The 26,257-nt window shown below is 44.6% G+C and overlaps 1 protein-coding gene across 4 annotated transcripts in view; it reads right to left on the bottom strand.

Annotated features, from left to right (window-relative positions):
- Positions 1–22,465, bottom strand: part of SCMH1 (sex comb on midleg homolog 1 (Drosophila)) — a 148,030-nt gene extending 125,565 nt beyond the window's left edge. For 3 of the 4 annotated variants that reach the window (XM_019512124.1, XM_019512123.1, XM_019512121.1), the window contains exons 1-3: positions 22,392–22,465; positions 11,512–11,596; positions 7,514–7,582 (exon numbers count right to left, since the gene is read on the bottom strand). In XM_019512124.1, coding sequence (XP_019367669.1) covers positions 7,514–7,582; positions 11,512–11,536 — 94 coding nt within the window. In that variant the 5' untranslated portion in view covers positions 11,537–11,596; positions 22,392–22,465. Of the gene's footprint in view, positions 1–7,513; positions 7,583–8,141; positions 8,323–11,511; positions 11,600–22,391 lie in introns of those variants that run through there. The other variant, XM_019512122.1, reaches the window with a different exon arrangement.
- Positions 22,466–26,257: the final 3,792 nt, after the last annotated feature.

Genomic DNA, 26,257 nt, shown 5'->3' on the forward strand with positions numbered 1-26,257 from the left:
TTTTTTTTTTTTTTTTAGCCACAAGCCATTCAGTTCTGCCTAAAGTGCAATTTGGGCAATTAAGTCCCGTTTTTGTATTAGACGCTAAGCGACTAGACTAAACAACTTTGAAATAAGGAACTTAACAGCTTTTTAACATTTTATCTAAAAATACCTCCCACCCAACACGTATCCTTTTTTAAAAACCGTAGATGTATTTTTCTCTCTCTGCATCTAATGTTTTAAATCAAGCACAGACCAAGCCTACAGGATTCCAACACAAGCACAGAATTTCTGAGACAGCTGTCTGTCACTGAAAACAGAGTATGGGTACAAACTCATGTAAGCTTATTTTTAGTTTGCTGCCAACCCACTATACTGTGAAGATATCTAGAGCACTGCTTGCAATTCACATTTTGGTAAGTTTAAGTTCTACTGAAGAGGACTTTTTAGGAAAAAAAACAACACATGTGGCAGGGTTCAAGCCTAACAGTCTAGTATTTCTAATTCCTTTACATAAATACAGTATACTAAAATACAAGATATTTCCATTCAAAATTATTCCCTCATGGCCAATGAAAAAGACAGTGAACTCTGGGGAATCCTTTGCCTTAACATGAGACAGAGCTTGGTCTATGGCTGGGGTTTTCAACCTTTTTGGGTCAGTGCATCCCTGGTGGCTGGTCGAGAAGGAAGGAGTCCCCTAGCGGCCTGTCGATGAGCGGTGGGGAGGGGGGAAGGAAGGGGGCAGGAGGGGAGAATCCTGCGGTGGCGAATTGGCGAACGGGAGGGTTGCCTCCAGCTGATCGGCAAACACACCAGCAGCGGAAGTGCTAGTGGCACGGTGGCACAAGTTCCGGCAGTAGCAACTGAGTAACCCTTGAGGTATCCCCGGTTGAAAACCCTTGGTCTGTGGTTTAGGGAAAAGTTCTAGGTCAGAGGTTCTCACCTTTTTTAGATTCAAGGCACCCCTCCATAACTTGTTTGAATTTGGCAGCACCCCCAGTTAAGACCCACTGTTTTACTGCCTCTACTTACCACAGTAGTTCTCAACCAGGATCCTGCCATACACTTCTGCCTATACTAGGGTTATCTGATAAACCTAAAGCAGGTAGTAGCAGAGGCATAACTAATGAGTTTTTTATCCTGGGTAAAAGTCCCCTGTGGCCTCACTCCTCTGGCTGGGCAGTGCAAACAGCTATGGCTGGAGCACACAATCATGCAACAGCCCTTTCTGGTCCAACCCCACAAGCTCTTCCTGGAAAGAGTCACACCTGCCTGATATGCCTCTGTTTGAGATGCATGGGGGCGCTGAACCAGGAAGGGTTGCAGGAGGAGCACAGGCTCCAGCTGCAGCTGCTTCCCAATCTGCCTCCTCAGGAGGCAAGCAGGGCAGTTCCACCTAACTTACACTGGCACCTGCACCATGGCATCCCCTTTGACAACCACTGCTCCAGATAAATACAATCCACAGATCTGAAAGTTATTTACAAAGGATGACAAACAACATTATCCTCATGCTCCAGATGAGGAAACAAGTGCACGGAGAGGGGCAAGGACTTGTTTAAGATAATGGTATACCAAGTGGACTGACATAAATGAACTTTATCAAGAAAAGACAAATCTGCTAATGATGAAAAACAGTGAAAGAGATCATTCCAGAGTGTTTTTGGCCAGGGAGTAGAGAACGCATCTAAAACACACTGTTTGAAAACAGCATGAACAGAGTTTAAGACAGATATCTCAAGTTTGATCATCTTAAGCTGTGTTCTTCTTGCCCCTCCCCAAACCCTACTTACTATGTTGATCAAAGTATGTGGCCATTAACTTGCATATTCAATTCCAGCAGTATCAAATGAAGCCCAGGCCTCCAGGCTTGCTGTGTAAAGAGAGGTCACATTTGCTATGTGCTCTCTCATGCTGTTACATGCATAGAACCAAAGAAAAATAGTGCTGGAAGGGACCTCAGAAGGTCTTCTAGTCTAATCCTCCTGCTCAAGACAGGATCATCCCTGTCTAAATAATTCCAGACAAGTGTTTGTGTGTTTATAGACTACAAAGCCAGAAGGCACCATTGGTAACATCTAGTTTAACCTCCTGTATAACACAGGCCAACTATTTTGTCTCTTAACTCTCTAATTCTTTGTTGGCTTTAAACACCTCAAACGTGGCAATACAGTGGGATAAGGAGCTTTTTGCTGTAACCCAGTTTCACATCTGGCCCATGTGGCTAACAACTGAACATTGTGTTCTGCGTGGTTAGTCAACCACCTACACCAAAAGATTTGGCCCAATTCTCCACTTCATACAAACTATCATTACAGTAGGCACGAACTAGCCCCGTCAACTAATTCAGCAGAAGTGTCAAAGACTGAACGGGCCATGGAGAATAAACTCTCCTCTTGTTATGAAAAGTGGACAATGCAGCACCGAGCCAAAGCAGCAAGAGGGGTGAGGTGGAGGGGAGAACTTGTCCCACTGTTGCTTGCTCTGTGGAAGAGGGGCTTAGGGCAAGATTCTATTCTGCTTATTGAACATCTAAGTGGACACAAGCACCTACATGCAAGTCTAGTCTTCCCTGTTCAAGTCCAGGAAAATCTGTATTGGATCTACTTTTCTCATCTGACATGATCACCTGACCCAAAAGGAATCACAAAAAAGCAGTGAGCAAAAGCAAGACCCACCCACCTTTCTCATTAACTGTTTTTCAGGGAATTGAGCAGGATGGAATAGGATTGCACTTAGGTGCCCAACCCCTTACATGCCTAACAGATGGAAGAGAAGCTGGCCCTTAGTCTTCAGCACTGGTTGTCCAGTATGTATGTAGCAGGGCACTTGGGTGTGCCTGCCACTTTAATGGGAGAAGCTACCCAAGAGGCAGCTTCCAGGTAGCATGGGGGCTGTCTGCAGGCTTACCTGACTGGAAGAGGGCCAGGCTGGGGCACAGAGGGTTCCCCAGCCCAGAGGAGGGTTTGGACAAGGGAGCAGAGCCCACCAGGCCAGGGAAGGGGCTGAGTGGGGCACAAAGGGCTCCCCAGCCAAGAGGGACTGTGTGAGGGACTCGGGGTTGGAGGACCCAGAGACAAAGGGCAGAGAGGGACCCAGGGGGTCTGAGAATCCTGAGAGGAGCAAAGGGAAGCAAACAGCTGAAGTGATAACACCTGCAAGGCTTGGGCTGTGGTGTAGGGGAGGAACAGAGCCACACATTTTGTCCTCTGGGCTACAGGTGCCCTGCAGGGGCACTGCCAGGCCGAGAAGGCCTATTTAGCACAAAGGTTGATTGAAACTAGTGGGGAGGGACCCCTTGAGGAGTTGACTGGACTTAGGCCCCTTCCCTGGCCTGGTGGGCTCTGCTCCCTTGTCCAAACCCTCCATGGGCTCTCTCATCAAGGCCCATGGGCAGCCTCCCTTACTTTACCCTTAATAACAAGGTGTGGTGGGCAAGCAATTAAGGAAGAGCAACCTTAGAGACAGAACCAGGCAGGAGCCATACAGCCATTAGGGAGCATCACAGCTGCCCCTGAGGCTCGAACCTGCTACAATGTACCAAAGGCACAATATTCACTTACTCCTATTTGACACTTCACCTTTTTAGTACTTCCCTCACCTCCTCCTGCAAATCACAAATCCTATACAACGAGTTAGGAGCACCATATTCTTAAATAAGACTGGGAATTTTTTCAGCAAAATCATACAACACCAGAACTTTTTTGTTTAAGGAGAGGAAATGAAACAAAAAATTCAATGAGAAATATGACATTAATAGAGTTATAGCTGACATTTAAGCACACAAGAACCAAGAAGTTCAAAACTACACTAACTACAGTAAAAAGGAAACTAAGGGTTTGATTCTGTTACTATTCGTCGTTTCAGGAATTGTTATATTCTGCAAGTAACCCCAATGAAGGTGTTACTTACAGTAAGACTGGCAGAACTGGGCCCTCTGATATAAATAAAGTACCTCCCTCCCACACACATCAACAAGAAGACAAGCCACAATAAGCCACAATAGAATCATAGAAAATTAGGATTGAAAGGGGCCTCAGGAAGTCATCTAGTTCAACCCCCCACTCAAGACAGGACCATTACCAAGTAGATAATCCCAGCCAAAGCTTTGTCTACCTGGGTCTTAAAAACCTCCAAGGATGGAGATTCCACTACTTCTCTGGATAACTTATTTCAGTGCTTTACTACCCTCCTAGTGAGAAACTTCTTCCTAATATTTAACTTAAACTTCCCTTGCTGCAGCTTGAGACCATTGCTCTGTATTCGGTCATCCGCCACCACTGAGAACAGTCCACCTCCACCCTCTTTGGAACCGCCCTTCACATAGTTGAAGGCTAATAAATCCCCTCCAAGGCTTCCCTCTGGGCTAAATAAGCCCAGTTCCCTCAGCTTCTCCTCAGAAGTTGTGTCCCAGACTCCTAACCATTTTCACTGCCCTCTGCTGCACTCTATCCAACTTGTCCACAACGTGTCGGGGGGGGGGGGGGGCAGAACTGGGCACAGTACTCCACATGTGGCCTCACCAGTGTTGAATAGAGGGGGATAATCACTTCCCTCCATCTGCTGGCAACACCCCTACCAGTGCAGCCCAGTGTGCCATTAGCCTTCTTCACAACAAGGGCACACTGTTGGCTCATATTCAGCTTCCTGTCCACTGTAACCCCCAGGCCCTTTTCTGCATAGCAGCTGCTTAGCCAGTCATCCCCAGCATGTACAGGTGCCTGGGACTGTTCCATTCTAAATGCAGGACTTTGCACTTGCCCTTATTTAATCTCATGAGATTTCTTTTGGTCCAATCCTCCAATTTGTTGAGGTCTCTCTGAATCCTAGCCCTATCCTCCAATGTAGCTACTAACTCCCCCCAGGTCAGTGTCATCTGCAAACTTGTTAAGGGTGCACTCCATCCCATCTTCCAGGTCACTGATATTATTGAACAAAACTGGCCCCAGGATTGATCCCTGCGGCATTCCACTTGACACTGGCTGCCAACCTGACATGGAACAATTGCTTATTACCCTCTGAGCCTGATGATCCAGCCAGTTTTCTATCCACTTTACAGACCATTCATCCAACCCATACTTCCTTAACTTGCTTGCAAGAACGTTGTGGGAGACCATATCAAAAGCCTTGCTCAAGTCAAGGTACCTCATGTCCACTGCTCTTCCCACTTCTACAGAGTCAGCCATCTCATCATAGAAGATATACTTGTGACCCAACATAACTCCTGAACTCCCCAACCTGCCTGTGCTCCTCACAATGCTGTATTTAATGTGGTTCTGCTTGGAATTTGAATAAAGCTGTTTATTGTTTTACTCTAATCTGGTTTGGGTTCCATTAGCATTTCAATTTTCAAGGTATCATCAATCCTATCGAAAAAAATGCATGTGCACTTTAGGTCACATCTCTGAAGGAGACTGTGCCCTACACAGATCAAAGCATCCTGTTAAAATCTGTGTCCCATATGTGAGCCAGCTAAATAGTTTTAAGAGTGAATATGAAAGCAGAATGGTCTAACCAAGTTTAACACAGAAAGATGACAGAATATCAGTGTCTGCCCACACTTCAACCACATCAATGACCTTCCTAGTTGCATGTTTCCAAACAGGCTCTCACTCTGTAAGAGAAGAATTCCTGCAGGTCATATTTTACTGTAGTTTTCAAAAGTTCTGGTTAACTGTTATTTTGATTAACAGTCAGTATAACTAATCATGGCACTCATAATGCACTGCCACTTACTCTGCTTTCCCACCCTGAAACATAACATGTAAGCCTGCATGAAGCATTAGCCCATTTGGTTTAGATCATTACTCTTCTTTTTTAAGAACTGCCTGGTTCCACTTTCATCTCTGGGAGAAACCCTTTTCATGTTAGGCTTAGGGCAGTGGTCATCTGGGAAGTAACTGTGTCTGCATATTCATATCCAAGTACTCAGAATTTATAGAAAATATTGAGCAATGCAGGTGAGCATTTGTTCCCAAAAGACAATTCCAATTTTACACCAAGTACTTGTTCAACAGATAGATAATTACCTGCTTCAATCCTGAGTACAATACACCTCTCCAGTAATTCCTTAGCTTGACTGATACATCTGAGACTGTATGCCTTTATGTTCATTTCAGAGAGATTCCTTGTCACTAAAAAAAAACAAAACAGTCCTCCCCATGCATGGGAATGATGCAATGCCCTGCAAAAGGGAGATTATGGAAAATCCCTGAAGCCCAATAGGAAGACTCTAGACAGAACATACAAGCCACAATAGTAGCGTATAATTGCAAATAATGTTCAAGATAGAGGTGAGAGAGACAATCTTCAGGGATTCTCTTCTGTGTCTCAGGCCCCTGCATAGGTTTCTATGCCATAACTCAAGGCTCAGTGACAGACACCCAACAAATACTTCCCCAGAGCAGACAGAGCTCTTAAGATAGCCTCAACAGGGACCGCAAGAAAAACAAGACTGACTAACACAAAGCCAGATGGTGATTTATGCCGCTTTAATTTCTAAAGATGTGTTCACTGGGGAATCTTGAAATTAAACTTTACAAACAAAAGAAAATTATAAAAGGTAGTTAGAAAGTGAGACTTAAAGGCTTGTCATAAATTAGACACACAGGCCAAACAGTCAGAACTTGCATGCACATCCCTGGAAGAGAGAGCAGGTCCCATCAGTTCTATAAACAATCTCTAAGGTTGCTTGCAGACATGGCAAAAAACCACCACCAACAACAAAAAAAACCCAAACCCCTGGCCCTTTACCTTAAACTCAGTGCACTCCTACACCAAGCCCAGGGCAGTTGAACCCAGTTTTCCCAACATCTGTATGAATCAGGTGCTTTAGTGGGGCTATTCTGGCACTTTTATCTAATAGCTGATTGAATCAGCTATTAAATAAAATGTGCCAAAAAGTACATCTGAACAGAGAGATCTACACAGACACTGCAGAGCCAGGTCAAAATAATGCACCCCTGCTTCTGGTAAAGTGTGGGGGTTTTAACCCCTTCCCCCCCCCCCCTTTCTGGCAGCACCCTAGATGCTCTGCACAGGACTGCAGCCTTCCTGGCCAATGAACTAGATAAACAATGATCTCCAAGGGGAGAGAGGTGCTGCTAACTGCATCTCTTCTCCTCAGCTCTGAAGAGACTGACAATTCGGCTGGTGCATAAGGGGCTCCCATTTGGGCTGGGGAAATCATTTTGCTTTTGTTGAAGAAGGAATGTGTACCATTCAATGAATGATCTCAAAGTCACAACCACACCCCACTCTACAAGAGCAGGTTTGAATTAACAGTTTCATATGAATATAAAAGACAGAACTTACCTTAAGTAAAGAAAACCTTTTGATGCTAACTTATCTGTAGCCTTTTACTGTCACATTTTGTAACATGGGACACAATTTTAAGTAATTTCTACACAAAGTCTCTATAGATGAGAATCACTTAAAAACAGTTTGCACTAAGTTTTCAGCATATCAGATGAGTTACATCCCAGACAAATCAATAAATTCAAAAGGGGGGTGAGAAACACCTTCTTACCTTGGTATTGGGAGGAAGGTTCTGACGGGCGGCCATATTTGTGCTTTTTACCATCTTTCCAGTCTATGGCTAAGGCAAGAAACAAAGCATTCATGTCAGTGAGGGAGCCCATCAGATTCCAGATTAGTCTTCAAGCAGCTGCTCACTGGACATAGTGAGGCATTTTGTACCTCCCAGGAAAGAAATGACCCCAGGACAAGGGCAAGTTCCTACTGTTTGGCTCATTTTCTCCCTGTACAGACTGCCAAACAATATATAGTAGTGACATTCACTGGACAAGGCACATAAAGGGATGACTTCAGGAGCCAATCTCCTGTTTGTTTATAGCCCACCCTGAGCTCAAGAGAAGGAACATTTGGCCTCAGGTTACTACTTGGTCTTCATCAACCCTTGTATGCTAATATTCATCCATAATGACAAACAATGAGGCATAGAAACAAAAATTTTCAACTCAGTTTTTATCATTTTAAATTACCTTAAAAGCTGGCAGGCTTGAGAGAGAGAGATTTAGTGAGGAATGGAAATGAAAGAGTGAGGAAGCTACTCCTTTTGTGGTGCATGCATAGAAGGGGTGAGTTTGGATCAGGTCCCCATTGGCAAATAAAGGTTAGTATAGCTATTCCTTTACCCCACATCTGCCTAGCTCCTCTCTTGGCTATTCAGGTCCCTTGGACACGAATGGCTTTCCCCAGAGTCCTGAAGGATGCTGGTCCCAACACACACAAAATACCGGATGTTTGAGCATCAGTACGGGCTGATCGCTGCCCAGGACATTAGGGCCGGGAATCACTGTGGGTACTACTCAATTCCTGGGGAAGGAAAAAGACAAAGACAGCTCTAAGCACCCAACAGGTTGCTCAATGAATAGTGCTGATGGGCACCATAGGGTATCGCATCAAGTCTTCTTTGGCCACAAAGGTGATGGCCACAGAGAATGTGAAGAGGCATAAAAATAAAGGAACTCTTTCAAGACCCTTCCCAAAGTCTGACATGCCAAGAAATAGGCAACTCTCCCCCAACAAAGAAGCCCAACAGAGCAGTAAGCACCAACACAGCATGCATTAGTTAGCTACTAATGCCCTCCTTGGGTGAACTGCTTATCAACCAAGGCAGTGCCACACACTGATAGTTGACTAATGCACATGCTGAGATGTCTTATTGCTATTACAGACCAGCTCATTTATTTTGCATTGCATTTGTAATGCTATTTTTAAAAACACAAAAGCAATTTTGTAGCACTTTATGAAACATATCCTTCTATTAGGGAAAGTAGTTCCCAGTGAAAGGATAGGAGGAAAAAATGTGGATAAAAAAAGTTTAAAAATTCTGAAGTAGCTGAAAGATCCAAGCAATAAACTGTTGCTGAAAGGTCAATTGTACAATGTGGGTAAGGAAATGCTTTAAAATTGCTACACTTTCTCCTTCATATTTATATTCACTACGCTCCAGTCACCCATGCTTTCATAATAGCTGCTCCTTGCTCTCACACATTTTAGATAGTGGATATGGGGACTGTGTGTACTTCAATAGTGACATTTTTCATGTGAACCCCTGGGACTTGGTGCACAACTATGACATCATCAAACAGCCCAACCACCAAAACAGTACAGGCAGTCCTCGGACTTACGACACAATTGGTTCCTGAAAACCATGTCTTAAGTTGAAACATAACTTGGAACCAATTTCCTCATAAGAAACAATGTTATAAATGGGGGATTGGTTTCTGAACCAAGGCCCGATACACTATTTTCATAAAAATACCCCAGAATTTTGTACTTGATCAATTATAGATGAGTAATACATCTCCATTAATGTATTCATATTGTAAATAGCAATCATATTGATTTGAAAGGACTTCTTTCCGGTGACTTTGTTGGACTTTTTGAAGGGTTCTTGGCTGGAGTCTTCTCAGAAGTCTTGGCTGCAGGTTTTTCTGGAGTCCTGTCTGTTTTCTTAAAGGAAGTGTCCAAGGAAGTTTGAACAGACATTCTCCAGGGAGATGGGTGACACAGCGAACTTGTTTGCTGGCATGGCATCACGTCAGATCAAGCGTTGTAAAGTTGAAACTGACGTCAGAAAGTTGAAATGGTGTCAATTTATAAACGTTGTAAATGCGAAACGTTGTAAGTCGAGGACTGCCTGTATTCCCATGCAGACTTGAATGAGCAAAAGGGAAGGATATCCTTACCATAACTCTTATTTCCCCTGGGGCAAGATGGTCTGCCAACTCTTTATGAAAGCAGGGATAAAGCATACAAAGCACAGACGCTACAGATAAGACAAAACTATCAAAGGGTCTTATGTAACCTTTAGCATTGCAGGAGTGTGCCCTCCATTATAACATTCATGTGTTCGTATGGCTGTCTGCCTTGGACAGCTTTTATCACACTCTCTGTGGGGCAAGTCACATTTCTACTGTTAACATATTTTTAAATGCAAAATCCTTCATTAGGGAGAATACGAAAGCAACACATGGGGAAAGCAGCTAAAGGAATAGAGAGATTTTGCTGCAAATTATTTTGACTGAAAAAGTCAAATGCATTACAGAAAACCAGGTAAACAGAACAGGAACCCATCTGTGTTCAACACAGTTGTTGATTCTGGAACATATGGTACTGCATTCACAGGGCAAAGGTCACAACGGCAACACTGGCAGGAGGCACCCTGCTCTAGGAAGCAAAAAGATGACAAGCTGTGTGCAGGGCTGAATTCAGCTAGTCAGGTCTCAGGCCACAATGCTGACTAATCATCAACCTGCCTCTTTTATTACCAGGCCCTCCAGCTGCCTCACAGCATGCTTTCCCTGTTCCCTGTTTTCCTTCATTTGCTTTCATGTCATTAAAGGACAAGTGGCACTAGAAAGAAGATAATTCTCCTATAAGATGTGCCATTGGAGAAGGAAAGGGGAAGCTTAAAAATATAGAAAAGGGAAAGAGAAACTGAGCACAGGAATCTCCTGTGGTAAACCTTGTGTGCATGTGGCAGATGTGGACAAAGAACTGTAGAGGATGCTGCACCCTTTACTGTCCCGTCCCCCGCCTCCCCACCCTGTCATTCTCCTGTAGCGAATGTGATGAAATCACACTAGTCAAATGCACAAGTATGGAACAACAGTAAAGGAAATCAATATTTCTATAAAAAGGCCTTGAAAAGCTCATTTGCAGACAGCCTATTTTGCTTTTCCCCTTTGTTTAAACAAACAGCACATAGGTAGCTCGCATGTAACTACTGAGCATTCCTTGTGCCTACAGTTATAATCGTCTTGTTACGGGATAAAAGATTCAGACCACCAGAAGTCCCTGAGACACATTTGAGCTCCACAAGATAGGCTGATCTTCAGTTTCATGCTGCACTGAAAGGAGGGAGAGGCTTCTGACAACAGAGCACCAGCTCTCTTCATGCTGGGAGAACTAACAATGAATGGAACAGGGTCCACAGGGCAATAACAACACCTAACATCATGCCTCACATATATAAGGGTGCCCTGAAGTCAGCAAGAATTAGCACTTCTAGCTAAAAAAAGCCTGTGACACTTACTGATGCATGAAAACACGAACTAGGTCTACAGAAATGGAAACTGCAATCTGACCTTTGATCCAAAGACAGCAACAACAGCTAGCCAGCCACAGTGCAAGCTTCCCAATGATTAGACCGGAAATGCATCCTACAACATCACTGGGACTAAGAAGTCTCCATAGCTGTTAAGCTCAGCACATGTCCTGAAGAAGCTGTGCTGGGAAGAAGATGGGTGAAATAACCTAAAAGGGATTTTTCTTCTCTAACTTCTACCAGTCTGAGTGATCATTCTGTAATGAGGCCTGCCTAAACAATTCAACGAGACTCAGTCCATTGCCTTCATGTAGGCCCCGGCCCTAGACTATGGCACACATCTCGCATGTTCCCCTCTTGCCTCAGCTCCACAGCAACTTATAATTGAGTCATTAGCTTATACCCAACTAAACAACAGGTCTCTGCCTACACTGGTCAATATCACTTACCTGTTTGAGAGCCTGGTTTCCGCATTATACCGCCTGCTGCTGTCCTTACATTAAAACTGGTTTGGCTTTAGATACCTGAAGATGTCTAGGACAAAAGAAAAACCATGATAAATTTCCCAATTCTGCATCACACGATTACCTGCAACATTAACTAAACACAAGGTAGATAAAAAATAAATATCTTTTTCCCCAAGCTGATTAGAAACCTCCAATTGCAAAAAGATATGATTCATTTTAAACAGCACGGAATTAGAAGGATCTTCATCTACTAAATGAGCAACCTAAATTTACAGTAATGGTAGCAGCAGCATAAATTAGCAAGAGCAGTATATGCCGATTTCTGTGTTCACTGTACAACAGAGCCTAGGAGAGAAAGGAGGGGCTACTCACTGAGAGAGGGAAAGATTTTTTTAAAAAACTTTTAAAGCTTTTATTATAAAAATATTAAAAACAAAAGATGGAAGTGCAAAGGTGTCTGGCTCTCCCAGGGGCTAAGCATGAAACACATGTTGGTAATGAAAACACTCATCTTACCAGAGATTGAAACCCCCTCCCCTCAACAACCTTCATTGTGTTACACATTTAGGACTAGCTGTGTCTTCCACCTTGCAGAGTGCCCCTTTGATGGACTAGTGTGACACACTGGTTCATTTTGCTGCAAGGTGGCATGTCTAAACTCAAATGTGACACATGCTTGCACCAAGCAGCAGCAGAGTTCTAAGATGTTGGTAGAACTGGCTCCCTGGCGAGCTGATTTCTGCAGCTTTTCAAGGTTGCCATCTTGGCCCAGCCCAGCAGGAATCTGGCCAGACAGATCACACTTCCTTCAGCTGCTTGGTACAGGATAGCAAAAATGTATGTTGTTTCAGAGAAGTTCAAGTCCACTGTACCAAAGAGGGCACTGAGGGCTGTATGGAATGGTCACAGTCAGGGGCAATCTAGGAAGGCATGGAAGAGAGTCTCCATCTACCTCCTTTTTACAGAAGAGGTAGGTTGATGACACTGCCAGGTCTTGACGGTGGATAAAGGTGTCCAAGCCAGGGCCCCATGCAGCAGCTGCTATTGGAGGTCACCAGTTTTCTTAGCAATGGGTAGCTTGTACAGGGTGCGCCAGGCTGGGAGGGCTTGCACTGGTATTGCTGCCATTAGGCACTGCCTCCAGGTTGTCAAGGCAAGCAGCGAAGACAAGAGCATCACGTACTTTGATCGTCCATATGTACAGTGCCTTCCCAAACAGGATCCCAAAGCAGATCTCATCACTTTGCTCAACGGGAACAGGGAGGGACAGCAGAATACTGGGGTTGCTACTCTCATCGCTGTGTGTGCCTGTAGAATTAGGTAGTGATGAGAGGGGAGAAGTGTGAGGGGAGGTCTGTAGCAAGCTGCCAACAAGGATTCATGTGCAGAGGTGGCCCTCCAGGACAACAAGTGCATCCACAGGGAGAGCAGCTTTCACTTCAGCCAAGAAGCATGAGGAAAAACAGACAGAGTGCAGGCCCAGCAAGTCAGTGAGGGCTCTTACCAAAAGCCAGGTGGCCTGGGCCGAGTCGATGAGGATCGTCAGCTTGATGGAGTGCAACTGGACTAGGGAAGCAATGAGGTTTCCAAAGGCATGACTCAGTGACCCCTGCTGCAAGGCCAGGTTAGGAACCAATGGGCTTCTGCAACAACTCTGGATATCACAGGTACCTGCTTTGGCCAGGTGAGGCTGCAGTGGAAGGGAGAGACAGCAGCCCAGCTCAGGTGATCAGGATCGAAGAGGAAAAAATTCCCAATTGAGGTTGAGGTCCTCCACATGGTGCAGGAAAACAGAGACCAGCTATCACCAGGGAAAATGTTCACCAGCAAAGAGCAGGCACTGAAGGGCATTCAGGAATAAGGCAGCCACCCTGCTTATCAGCTCAATCAGGCCCTAACCCTCTTCATGGGCAGGTAAAGGACAGTCCACTGGAGCTAGTGGTGCCCATTCCAGATGTCCACGTGGAGCTTCAGCAGCATTTTTAGCAGTGACATTGGCAAGTCCAGGATGACACATCTGTGCCACAGAGTAGCAGCTGTCAGGTTGCTGATGACCAGAACCCATATGCAGTACGGGTGAATAGGTGCCAGCACCACTGCTGGAGTCATGCCTCATCCTCCTCACTGAGGCTTTCCCAGTTCTTTCCTAGACAGACTGGTGGGCCTAAGAAAACACCCTAGGATTTGAAGCTATCACAGCACCAGGACAGTCCTCCAGACAGGTCTGGGGCCTGACTGCCCAGCAGAAACTTGTTGATTTTAGCCCAGTTGATACTGGCTGAGAAGGTATGCTCATAGGCCCACTAACACTTGGTCAGGGACTGGATGTCACCGTCACTACTTACAAAAACAGACATGTCACTGACATACACTGTCACTAGCTGCGGAGCCAGCAGCTGAGGCTGCAGTTAATGGGACGGCCAGGCCCATAGGGCACCAAGACAGCATGTGGAGCAGTGGTACTCAATGTTATTGCCTGGTGGGTCAGACTGGCAGTGCTTGGTCCAGCTGTAGGTAGGCACAGTGGGCACCATCAGGCTGTGCGGAGAAGGACAAGGGGAGGCTGGCCCCAACGCAGACTCACAGGGGAAAGGAGACCCTGCCCCCCATGGAGAGTGAAGGGGACATGTCCAGATCCCAACCCAGCCCCACAGAAGAAGGGGGCACTGCCCACCACAACAGAAGGAAAGTGGGTATAGCCAAGCTCTGAGGAAGAAAGTGTTGCAGTCCAGCCCAGCTCCCTGCGTGGGACTTGGGGTTTGGGAATTTGACAGGAAGGAGAGTGGCTGTATTAAGGGCCACCACTCCCCTGCTGCCAATTTTTGTGACCTGCAGGGAGCCTGGCAGGCCAGAGGCACTGGCTCCGTAGGCTGAATTTGGTGACAGGCTGGAGGTTGAGCACCCCTGGTATAGAGCATTCCAGATAGGGAGCAGCCCTGCCAGATGCCCCTGAATGCTGGCAACAGGACACACAGTGCTCCCATTCATCTTCAGGAGGCAAGAAATGTCTCAGTACAGGAGCTGGATGGTTGAGCTGAACAGGGGTCCAAAGACAAAGGCTTCTACAGTTTGGAATAAGATTGCATGGTTGACCCGATCAAAAGTATTTTTCTTCATCAGGAAGACAAAGCCAATATTTAGGCCAAAGAGTTCCACAGCTGCCAGCAGGTCATGCAGGAGGAACAGCTTTTCCTAGATAGTTCTTCCAGGTATGCAGTAGTTCTGTTTGGAGGCTACAGCTGAGACCATGACCATCTTGGGTTGGTTGGCTAAGGCTTTGGTCAGGATTGTTTGATAGATTTACCAGAGTAATACTGGTACCTAGTTCTTAATGCAACCAAGATCCTCTTTCTTTGGCAGCAGCATGAGGACTTCGAGGCAGCAGATCAGTAGGGTCTCATGTTTGAGGCTCTCCTGAAACACACACAGGAAGTCTAGGCTGAGGAGGGGCTAGAAGGTCTTGTAGAATTCACTGGGTAATCCATCATGGCCAGGCACCTTCCCCATGGTGAGGCCAGCAATAGCAACGGTCAACTCTGCCAAAAACAGCTCCTGTTCGTGGATAACCAAGGACAGCTCCTGTTCCAAACAGGTGTTGAATGCCCTCTGGTCAGGCAGGCTCAGCTCTGAACAGCTTCATGTAGAAGCAAACGGGATGTGCTGGGTCTCTAAGCACCTGGCCCAACTTGGTTTTAAGGTGGCTGATGATCTTTTGTCCTGTGTGTGTGTGGTTTCTTTAGACTGGAAAAGACCCAAGTCTGGCAGTCAGTCTCTAAGTGTTTCTGGAAGCAAGGGAGGGGGCTGGGGCGGAGTGGAGACCGACATTTATGCAAGAAGCACACAGAAACAGAACATTAAATTTTGGAAATGAGGGTAACATAGTCCCAGCTTGAGCACTTGCAGTTTCAACTGATCACAGAAGTTTTATGCAACTAGGATGAGGAACAGGATGCTGATCCAGGAAATATTTTTTCTATTACTGCCGCAACCAAAGTCCAACTTACTCAGTGTTTACTTCTCTGTTTGAAAGTGGCTGGTAAGAAAATCCATCCTCTACAAGTCAAAGTATTTATGCTTCTGTCATAACTGACTTTAAACATGAGGACCAAAGTTCACACAAAACAAAAACGTGCAAGGTCAAGAAGCCAGTTCTACCTGTCCTGAGTAATATAGTATGTCTAAATTCCGATTGAAAAATGCCTAAAATAAGAGGCTCCACCCCAAACAGGCCCACAGAAAAGCTAGCAAATGCAAGTTTGACCCTAAACTAACTAATTAAATATATAACTGTGCCAATAAACTTATCTTTTGTCTGAAAGCAGGGACAGTCACAAAAGTACCTCTGCAATACAATGTCAAATCTCTCAGACAGCAATGCTAGACCTCTGTTTAGACAGTCTGACTCAAAGTTTTGGTTGTAAAATAGGTTTTTAATAGGAAAAGAAAGAATTGTATACATTTTAAACATTCTTCTATTAGAAGACAGGAATAGAGGAGTTAACTAACCAACCTAATGTAGTCTCCCTCTGACATCTGTGATACTAAATAATCTCTAAAATAAAAGTAAGTAAAAACAAAGAGACTAATTGTTTGTGTCCAACCTAACAGAAATGCACAAGATAAACTTCACGCTACATATATACAGAGGAAAACAACTGCAGTTTATTTTCTTTTCAATAATTCAAAGGGACACACAAATACACTTATTTGAAGTGGACAGTTTAACGTTTCTTCCCCAAATTTTCTCTAATAATTTCATTTTGTTGGGAATGTGTCCAGCTAACAATCTTGGCAATGGAAGTCCTCTGGCAACAAAACAGAAGAAAGATCTTACATTGAAAGGGACTGTACTGGGATTCAGGATACCTGTGCTCGGGTCTCTGTCCTGGAACAGATTTCCTGTGTGACCTTGGAGAGGTCACACCAAGTATACTGACCTCCTCAAAAGCATTCAAATAACTTCTAGTATAAATCCCACTAACTTTTGTTGGAACTTCTGATTTTATGCCATGACAGTACTTTTGAAAATTCACCTTTGCCTCCTATACCAGTTTGTCCTTTGCAGAATTCTTTAGTGTGTGAGAGATGCTATGATGCTATTAGGATGCAGATCATGGAGTTCAAAAAACAGAGTTAGATGAACCATATACTATCTTCACAGCTATAGCTCAACTCTTTGCTAAAGGGACTGATTACCTTGAAGCAAAAAAATGCCTGTTTATTCTCCACAGTCTGTTCCATTTTTTTTATTTCTCCTTGGAGACCACCACAGTAGTTCAGCATGGAAAAGTGGTAAATGATTTTCTAAAAAAAACAGAGACAGTCCCTTGCAGAAAATGGACTTGTATATTAAACAAAAGGATCACTTCTCTGCTAGAAGCAGGACCAAATATAATTGATCATAGAAAAGTAGGGCTAAAAGTCATTTAGTCTAACCCCCTGTTCAAGGCAGGCTCATCCATGACTAAGCCAACTGTCTGTCTAACCTTCTCTTGAAAGTTTCCAAGGATGTTTCACAATTTTTCTTGGTAGCCTGTTCCAGTGCTTGACCACCCTCCTGTTCAGAAAGTTCCTCCTAATTTCTAATCTAATATTTCCTCTGCTGCAACTTGAAGCCATTGCCCCTAATCCTGTCTCCCATAAAGAAAAGCCCATCTCCATTCATTCTGTAATCACCCTTCAGGTATTTGAAGTCTATTATCAAATCCTGCCCTCAGTCTTCTTTTCTCTACACTATATAACCTGAGCTCTTTCACCCTTTCCTTGTAAGTCTTGCCTCCTAGGCCCCTCAATTTCTGTGGCTCTGCACTGAACTCTTTCTAAACTGTCTACATCTTTCTCTAAGTGTACGGCACAAACCTGCACACTCCAAGTGAGGCCTCACAAGTACTGAACATTGCAGAAGAGAGATTTCCTTAGAGTTGCAAGTAACATTTCTGTTAAAGTAACTCAGTATGGTGTTAACTGTTTTTGCAGCAACAGCACATATTCATCTTATGCTCTACTACAGAGGTGGTCAACCTGCAGCACGGGTGCTACAAGTGACATGCGCAGCCTGTGTGTGGCGCACAGCAGACTGGGAAGAGGATAGGCAACACAGTGGTAGATAAAGTAGGGAGCAGAAAGCAGAGCATTAGATTAGGCAGGCAGCACAGGGTAGGAAGCAGAGCAACTTGCTCAGGAAGCACAGGGCAGGGAGCAGAGCACTGAGAAGCGCAACAGGTAAGGGAAAGGGATCAGAGTGGCACTGACAGAAGGTACAATGCTAATTTGTAGCACAGCTGCCAAAAAGATAGGCCCCCACTGGTCTATCATAAATCCCCAGGTCTTTCTCTGCAATAGTGCAGCCTAGACGATCATTCTCCAGTCTGCATTTGTGCATGCAATTATGTCCCAAGTGCAGGATTTTGCACTTGTCCTTGCTGAAATTCGTCTGATTGATAGCAGACCATTCTTCCAATCTATCCAAGACATTTTGGATCCTTGCCCCACCCTCCAGCATGTATGCAACTCCACCGAGATTGGTGTCTTCTGCAAATTCAGTAAGCATGTGCTGGCCCATCATCCAAATTATTAATAAAGATGTTAAACAAAACCAGATCCAGGACAGACCCCATGGGAACATCTGGTAATTATTCCCTGAGCACAATGATCCACCATTTCATATAGACTAACATGCAGCCAACAGCTAGTAATAATTTGTGATTATTACCTATGTGGGAATAATTTAAACCACCGAGTTGAAAGGCTCAATATCCCATTACTAATCCTGTATAACCACAATGCCTTAATATATTTTAATAAGCCTTAATAAGCCATATTTCATGCTAAGATTCTCCTACTTCATCTTATTTTAATAATCATGCAGAAACCTTGTTAAAAGCAAGTGAAATTTCTACATATTTCAAGGATGTTTGCAAACCTGTAATATCAAATGCTATACAGGCAAACTTTCATGAAAGAGGTTCCTGGCATCAGAAACAGGGGACCAGTCATATTTATCACAAGAACAATCAGGGAAGAGGGTGCCAGAGAAGAATCTCCTAGAGCATTTACATGACATGGAGAAACTTAAAAACAAGCCTCCATTTACAGTCCATATCAGTATTTAGAACACAGAAAACAGAGGAATGAGGTTCTAGAAATTAAATACCAGTTATATAGAAAAAAGCTGAAATTCAAAGCTTCCCTGAAACACTTCCCATTCCGCAATGGTATTTGGCAACCCGAATGACATATTTCAGGTCAGAGGTGGGAAGGCAGGTGCTAGGACCCACCTGCAGCTGCTGCTTCTCCCCAGAGCAGCGCAGGAAAAGCATCCACAGCCAAATGCACCGAAAACCCCATCCCCATGGACTGAAACAAATGGCTCAATGGGCCGAATCTGGCCCCTCAACCGTAGATTGCCAACCCCTGTGCTAGACCATCTAGGCAGGAGAAATAACAAATCTTAATTTATCATTCACCAAAGAATGTTTTAGAGAAGGGACAGCCACTTTGAGAAAAGAGAATCTCCATCTTATAACGAGTTGACCAGAAGGCAAAACTTGAACTGGCAATTATCCCATTAGTAGCAGAAAGAAGATGTAGGTTTTGCCTTCCACTGATACTGGCATTATATTTACTGGTAACAAAGTGCTCAGGCAACAGTAATCAGCACCACCAACAAATAACGGTGGGGGGGAGTTGCTGCTAGTGCTGCTGCTCAAAGCTTCTGCAAGCTGCAGCAGTGTGAAAACTGACTGGTCTAGCTGGATGTCACTACTTTGTGTGAACAGCAGAGAAACTGGACACAAAACCATCAGTTTCTTCCACAGGGGCTAAATTTGGACTTTTACATTACAGAAAAGACTTGAAAAAGCAGACTGGGAAAAAGGGTTAAAGTAACAGAGGAATAGCAGGATCACAGGAGATTAGCAAGGACTGGGAGGAGGCCAACTATTTATCCCTTTTACTGCAAAAGTAAAGTAAGGAGAGAACTTTGGTATAGAGTGTACTCTCATTAAGTTTACAGATGACACCAAACTGGGAGGAGTAGTAGATAGGCTGGAGAGTAAGATTAGGATTCGGAGAAACCTAGACAAATTGGAGGACTGGAACAAAAAAAATCTCGTGAGTTTCAATAAGGACAAGTGCAAAGTTTTCTACTTAGGACAGAACAATCCCATGCACCAGTACAAGCTGGGGGGCTGACTGGCTGGGCAGCAGCTCTGCAGACAAGGACCTGCAGGTTACAGTAGACAATAAACTGAATATGCGCCAACAGTGTGCCCTTGTTGCCAAGAAGGCTAACAGCATACTGGGCTGCATTGGTAGGAGCACTGCCACCAGGTCAAGGGAAGTCATTATTCCCCTCTACTCAGCACTGGTGAGGCCACATCTGGAGTAGTATCCAATTTTAGGCCCACCACTACAGAAAGGATGTGGACAAATTGGAGAGTCCAGTGGAGGGCAATGAAAATGGTTAAGGGTAGGGGCACATAAATTATGACGAGAAGCTGAGGGAACTGATCTTATTAGTCTAGAAAAGAGAAGACTGAGAGGGGATTTAACAGCAACTTTCAACTACCTGAAAGGGGTTGCAAAGAGGATGGAGCTAGACTGTTCTCAGGGGTGGTAGATGACAGAACAAGGAGCAAGTCTCAAGTTGCAGCAAGGGAGGTTTATGTTGGATATTAGAAAAACTCTCTCACTAGGAGGGCAGTAAAGCACTGGAAAAGGATACCTAGAGAAGTGATGGAATCTCCATCTTTGGAGGTTTTTAAGACCTGGCTAAATCAGCAGTTCCCAATCTGTGGTATGCCTACTACCAGTGGTACACAGACAACCTGTCAGTGGCACGTGTTAACAGATTTATTATGATTATTTTTATATGACAAAAACTTGCTGGTGGTACTTAAGGTTGTATCGTTTTAAATAGATGGTCCATAATCTGTCAGAGTTTGGGAACCACTGGGCTACACAAAGCCTTAGCTGAGATGATCTAGTTGGGGATGGTCCTGCCTTGAGCAGGGGTTGGACTAGATTACCTCCTAAGGTCCCTTCCAATCCTAATTTTCTATGATTCTCTGAACTCTGGGCTTGTATAACAGGCAGGACAAAGATGACAAAGGATCTCAAGCAATGACATCCATGGGTGCATCCAGACAAGCGTGCACGTGCCTCTTGCCCCGTCTCAAACCCCTTTGAGGACGGGCAACAGGCACATGTGGGATTGAAAAAATGTTCCGCGCGCTGCAAGTTTGGGGGATGGGGCCAGGTGGGGCAACAATCGGGGGGCTGGGCTGGGGCCTTGCAGGGAGGGGTAGTAGCCCTTGCAGGGGCCATTTGGCCCCTGTTGGGGGGGGCCAAACCCCCTGTTGGGGGCCGAACCCCTTGTGTGGGGGGCATCAAAATATACATTCATATATTCATGAAACATGAATTTAGAGTTCACTTTATTATTATGATGAGACTTGCTTTAACACTAGATATACCAATAAAACATTGTCCAACTGATCACTGTCTGTGTTTCACTCTCTCTTTATAGCGGTCTTGTTTTACTTGTGGAAGAACATGGATTTGGGAGTATTTTACAGAGTGACTGGGATTTTTTTTTAATCAGGGATTTTTCAGTTTTCTAATAGGGAACACCAGATTTCCTGTTGGGGGCCAGTGGCAGGACCATACCTGCTCAGAGCTGGCACCTTGGACCCAGCTGGCTGTGGCTGACCTCCTGGCCAAATGGGGCCAGGAGGACATGCTTTGACAGTTCAAAGCAGACCACCACGCCTGGAACATCTTCCGGCCAAGAGCTGCCCAGATGGCCAGGCAGGGGGCACAGATGGCAGTAGAGCTGCACAGAGGCCAACCCTGCAACCACAATCCACTGGCAGCTGGCCCAGAGGGGCAGATGCCTCTACTGGCTGTGCAGTCCCCATCCAGGTCTGGCAGGTGCACAGCAGGTCACAGCCAGGCAGCAGCCCCCACTGCTAGACTGCTGCAGTGGGTAGAGAGTGCAGGGAACTCTCAGGGCTGCTTCAGCAGTCCAGCTGGCACAAGGGGTAGTGTCCCCAGGTACCAACTGGCTGGGCCCCAGAAGCTCCTGAGAGGTAACAGACCTTAGCTATTTGCCAGGGCAGCTTTTTATACTGCTGGGGACTGCACAGGTGCTGGCCCTGGGCTCTAGCTCCCCCTGGCTGCAGATCCGGGAAGAGCCAGGCAGGGTTATTTTACTCCAAGTGGAACAATTTGCTCCACAACAAAGTGCACCTCTGAGCACGTGCGCTGAGGCAAAAAGCCCCAGCTCAAATTTGCACCACTTCTTTTTGAGCTGCTGCAAGCGCACGTGCTTGCATGTGTGGATGTGCCGCACGGGAGCAATGCTGAACGCACAGGTTTTGAACTCATGGGAATAATATTAAATTCAATTAGGCCACAGTCAGTCATAATAGGCCTGCCAAACATGACCCTTCTGCAGAAGAGAACCTGTCAGCTGGGCCACCACCGTATGGAGGAGGAAATCAAAAGGGATATGGAGGCATGCTACCGCTTTACAAGAGTTCTGCATAAGCTCCTTGGGGTTGTTCTAGGCAGATAAGAGAAGGCCAGCGACAGAGGTATCAAAAGAGAGATGACAACTCAGAGAAATTAAAATACAACATATCCCCATGGTTAGATGGTTGTCTACCAAAATAATAGAGCTAATCATCAAAATATTTAATAAACTATTAAGACATTACTTCTTCTGTAGGACTGGAAGGTAGCTAAGAGACCTCAAGTAGATTACATTTAATTTTCATTAAAATTGTGTCATGTCTATGCTTTTATTCCCAATTCCTTCCCTGTAAAATAGTCTTCACAGCTCAGGAGCATTCCCTTATCTCCACTGCAACTTCAGGAAGGTCTTTACTCTGAATCTGATCTCTGCTGGCCCTCAGATCTTCCATATCTTTGCTCATTCATGATAGAGCAGACCTACTGGCAATGACTTTACAGGCTACCACCTACAATCAACCACCTTAACAACAAGAGAGTCCTCCTCAGGGTGGCAGTATTTTTTTTTTAATTCCAGAACTTTGGTAAAGTTTCTCTGATAGCTGTCTATTTGATACAGAAATGCAAGGAAGGGTCTTTCTTCAAGAGGAAATTTTGTTTTTTTATGGGCTTCAGGAGGTATCCACTGTACCATTTGCAATCTGGTATTAATATTGCTACACATCCAAAAGATATCATGTGGAGATATTTACATAATGAACATTGCCTATTCTGCATCACCCATCCATATTTTTGCACTTAAATAATCCTGAGCCCGACCATTTCTGCAATGATGGTGAGCTTGTGGATTTGTCCCATCTATATCATTGTAGGAGAAATTATGAGGAGACTACCCTTTGGCCTATTCCTTGAAAACTTCTTTATCATCTTTACTATCAATAGCTGAAAAGAAAAAGGTATTTTAGTCGTATTCTGACACTAAAACATCATTTCTTTTATTCTGGAGCATCATTTCTTCATATACAGTCTTTTCCAACTAGATTTGGATGCAAAAAGTACACAACAGGCCCCCATCCTGGCTTGAGGTATCAAAAAGTTAGCTGATTAAAAACTCATTCCCTTGATTTCAAGCTTCTCTTGCTGAGCCAGCTGTTACTTTCATTCTTTGTATTAAACCTTGAGGAACAGAAGAGGACAAGTGTAAATTGACTTCTCTAAGCAATGAGGAAGGTTTCTTGCTTTCGTATCAATAATATGTTTCCTGACATCTACTGGAAATAGAGGAGTGAGCTTGGCAGTCCATAGTATGATACAGGTTGTTCTTCATGTTTCTTCTTGAATCACATATGGGAGCTAGTATAGGTACTGAAGATGATACTGAAGATCATCTTCTCTAAACCCAAGATGCAGCTGGTAAATAATATGAAGAATGAGGGAGTCTAATACTGGATTTGAACCAAACATTTTTGGACCAAAATACTGGTTTGCTGCAACTTATGGCTAGAAGCAAAGTAAGAATTATGCTGGTTGTATTAATGAAATCAATGTCTCCAGAAGCCAAATCAACATTTCTCTTACAAGAAGTATACTAATATTTGGCATATGATTGTCTGCAGAAGCCAAGATAGTCTGTGATGCTAACCTAGATGCACAACTTTTGACAGCAGTTGTCTTTTTCAGTTTTCAGTGGTGGCTGCTGGGCCCTTTGCAACATTATGAAAGGGCTGTCCATACAACATTAAATGCATATTTCTTTTACTTGAAAGGGGAGAGGATAAGGAGAGCATTTATGAATATTCATGTAGAAGTAAGAAGTCCAAAAAGGGAGTACTGTGTATTGAAAATACTGCATAACTGCAGCTGAAGTATTTCTGGATAGTTCTCCCTGATGATATCTTCAGTAAGTCTCCAGAAGGTTTACTGTCAGACTGAAGTCTTGGGAAGAAAACTGCTGTAATAATGCATTTCAGCATTTTCACTTGGAATTTTGATCTCCTTAAAGATATGCAAAGCCTGAGATTTAAAATGCATGCATTGCTTCTCTTTGTATCACAGAAGGTTTTGTACCTTTTTGGGGGGAAAAAAAAATCTCTCTCCACCGAGAGTTTTATCTTTCCACTATAAAAAGAGATGTACTACTACACTCTTCACAATCTGATGTCAGAAATAGTGCTGCTGATTATACAGATTTATTTTAACTTACTTCAAAGGAAAAGATTAAACTTTTCCATGGTGATAGAGGTGTAAATTTTTCCAAATTTCTTCCTTGATTTTCTTGAGGTCATATTTTCTGAAGCAGTTCACTCTCATGGTATAGATGCACGTAGGGTTTCCAACCCTCCAGAATTGCCCTGGAGTCTCCTGGAATTAGATACAATTCTGCAGGAGACTGCTGAGAGTCACCTGGGAGATAAATGACAGGGCATTCATTAAAATAAATGCTCCTCTCCAGAGAAATCTTTAGTAAGGCGAAAGATTTTTGCAATCTGAAGAGAAACCAGAGCATATATAATGTTGAATTCAATTAATATAGTCCAGTGGGTTTCTAAAATGTAATACTAATGTGCATTTGCCTTCCTGACGTAAAGTCTACGCATCATAATCCATAACTAATATAAGCACGCATGAAGGCATGTTCATGTTGCGTCACAAGCATGTTGGTGTTCTAGAAACCTCCTGGAATAGATTCAAACAGAGTTTACAACCCTAGCTGCACATTACCTTTAGAACATGTGAAATGCTCTGAAGACAGGAGTGTGCACACATAAAGGCAAGAAAAGACAAGCTATGTTCCCTCAGAGCATCTCAGAGAGAATCCTCTTCAGACAAGGGCTATCTTCAGCTGGTGGTAGGCAGCTTGTGCTGCAATTATGTCAGTGTGCTTCACAAGGCTAACACTAGCAATTTACAGTCCTTCATTATCCAAGGAGGCACCACTCCCAGAGTGGACTAGCTACCACCCAGAACTCTACTGACCTGAACTGACAACGGGGGACAGCCAGACAACAGCGGATGAGTCGGGTGTGGGAGAGAGGCTGCAAGTGGAAGTGGGAAGGGTGGCAGAGGCCCACTGTGTTGCCCCTCACTGCTTGGACAGCTTACCCACACACCCTTGTTCCCACCTCCTAAAGCAGCCTGCACTGCTCAGATTGCTGCACCGATCCACGGAGGAGAGCACTTCCAAGTGTCACTGGGCAGCAAGATGGGGGTGATCCAAGGAGCAGAGGGCTGCATGAGCTGATTGGGGCAGTGTGGGGGAGGGGGCTCTGCTCTCCACCTTACCCTGTACAGCCACTAGACAACTTGCAAGCAGGGCAGGCATGGGACAGACTTGCTGTTAATTGTAATGTGCGACTACACCCTCAGATGAAGGCCCACCCTAAACTGCCTCTAAGACTGCAGACTTAGGAGCTTTAGAATTGGATGGTTTTCCACACAATTCCAACCTGGGTCTTCTAATTCCTACAAAGATCAGCAATGGCCTCCTTCCGAACGTGCTGTCTCTATGCTGGAATCTGTAGGGACAGCAGCCTCAGAAGCAACTGCTGCAATGCAACAGGTTGAAGATTCTCTCAGTGGACTGCCTTTGCCCAAATCCTTAGCGACTGCCTTGTCTCTGTGCTCCCCAGAAAGCTTATAAACAAAACGTTTGGAAACCCAGGATAAAATCTACTGTATTTCCAGTTTCTCTGAGATACATTTTTGTAAGTTCTGAAGGGAAAGACAATCAGAATCAGGTAATGCATCAATCCTAAGAAACCTGCTTACAAGTCTCCCGCTTGTAGAAAAACCTTCACAATAAAAATCTGCAGTCACTACTCTCCAGGGGGGGCCCAACTGCGGTGTGGTGGTGCACTTACCACCCCATCTTTCCACAGTATAGCTTGGTAGCGCTCTTATTCCCTGTGGCCCTGGACCCCTGTGGAGCCTAGATCAGCATCTCTCAACCCATGGGTCATGACCCAAGAGTGGATTGCAAAAATATATGAAAGGGTCATGAACAAACTTTAAAAATGGATCAACAGACTTTAAAAAATGGATTCTCCTTTAAAGAAGAAAAATGTGGGAAACCGTGGCTTTACCACTGCAGGCTGGCAGAGCTCCAGCCAGAAAGGGGCTGCTTGGGGACTCCCTGCACCACACACTGGGGGGCTGGGGCCTGGAGGCTGCAGGTTGGGAGTGAGGGGTGCTGGGTTAGGACTGGCCATTGCTGTTTACAAATGGGTCCTGGTACAAAAAAGGTTGAGAACCA

Source organism: Gavialis gangeticus, unplaced genomic scaffold, assembly GCF_001723915.1.
Source record: "Gavialis gangeticus isolate Ggan-Ray unplaced genomic scaffold, GavGan_comp1, whole genome shotgun sequence".
NCBI lineage: Eukaryota > Metazoa > Chordata > Crocodylia > Gavialidae > Gavialis > Gavialis gangeticus.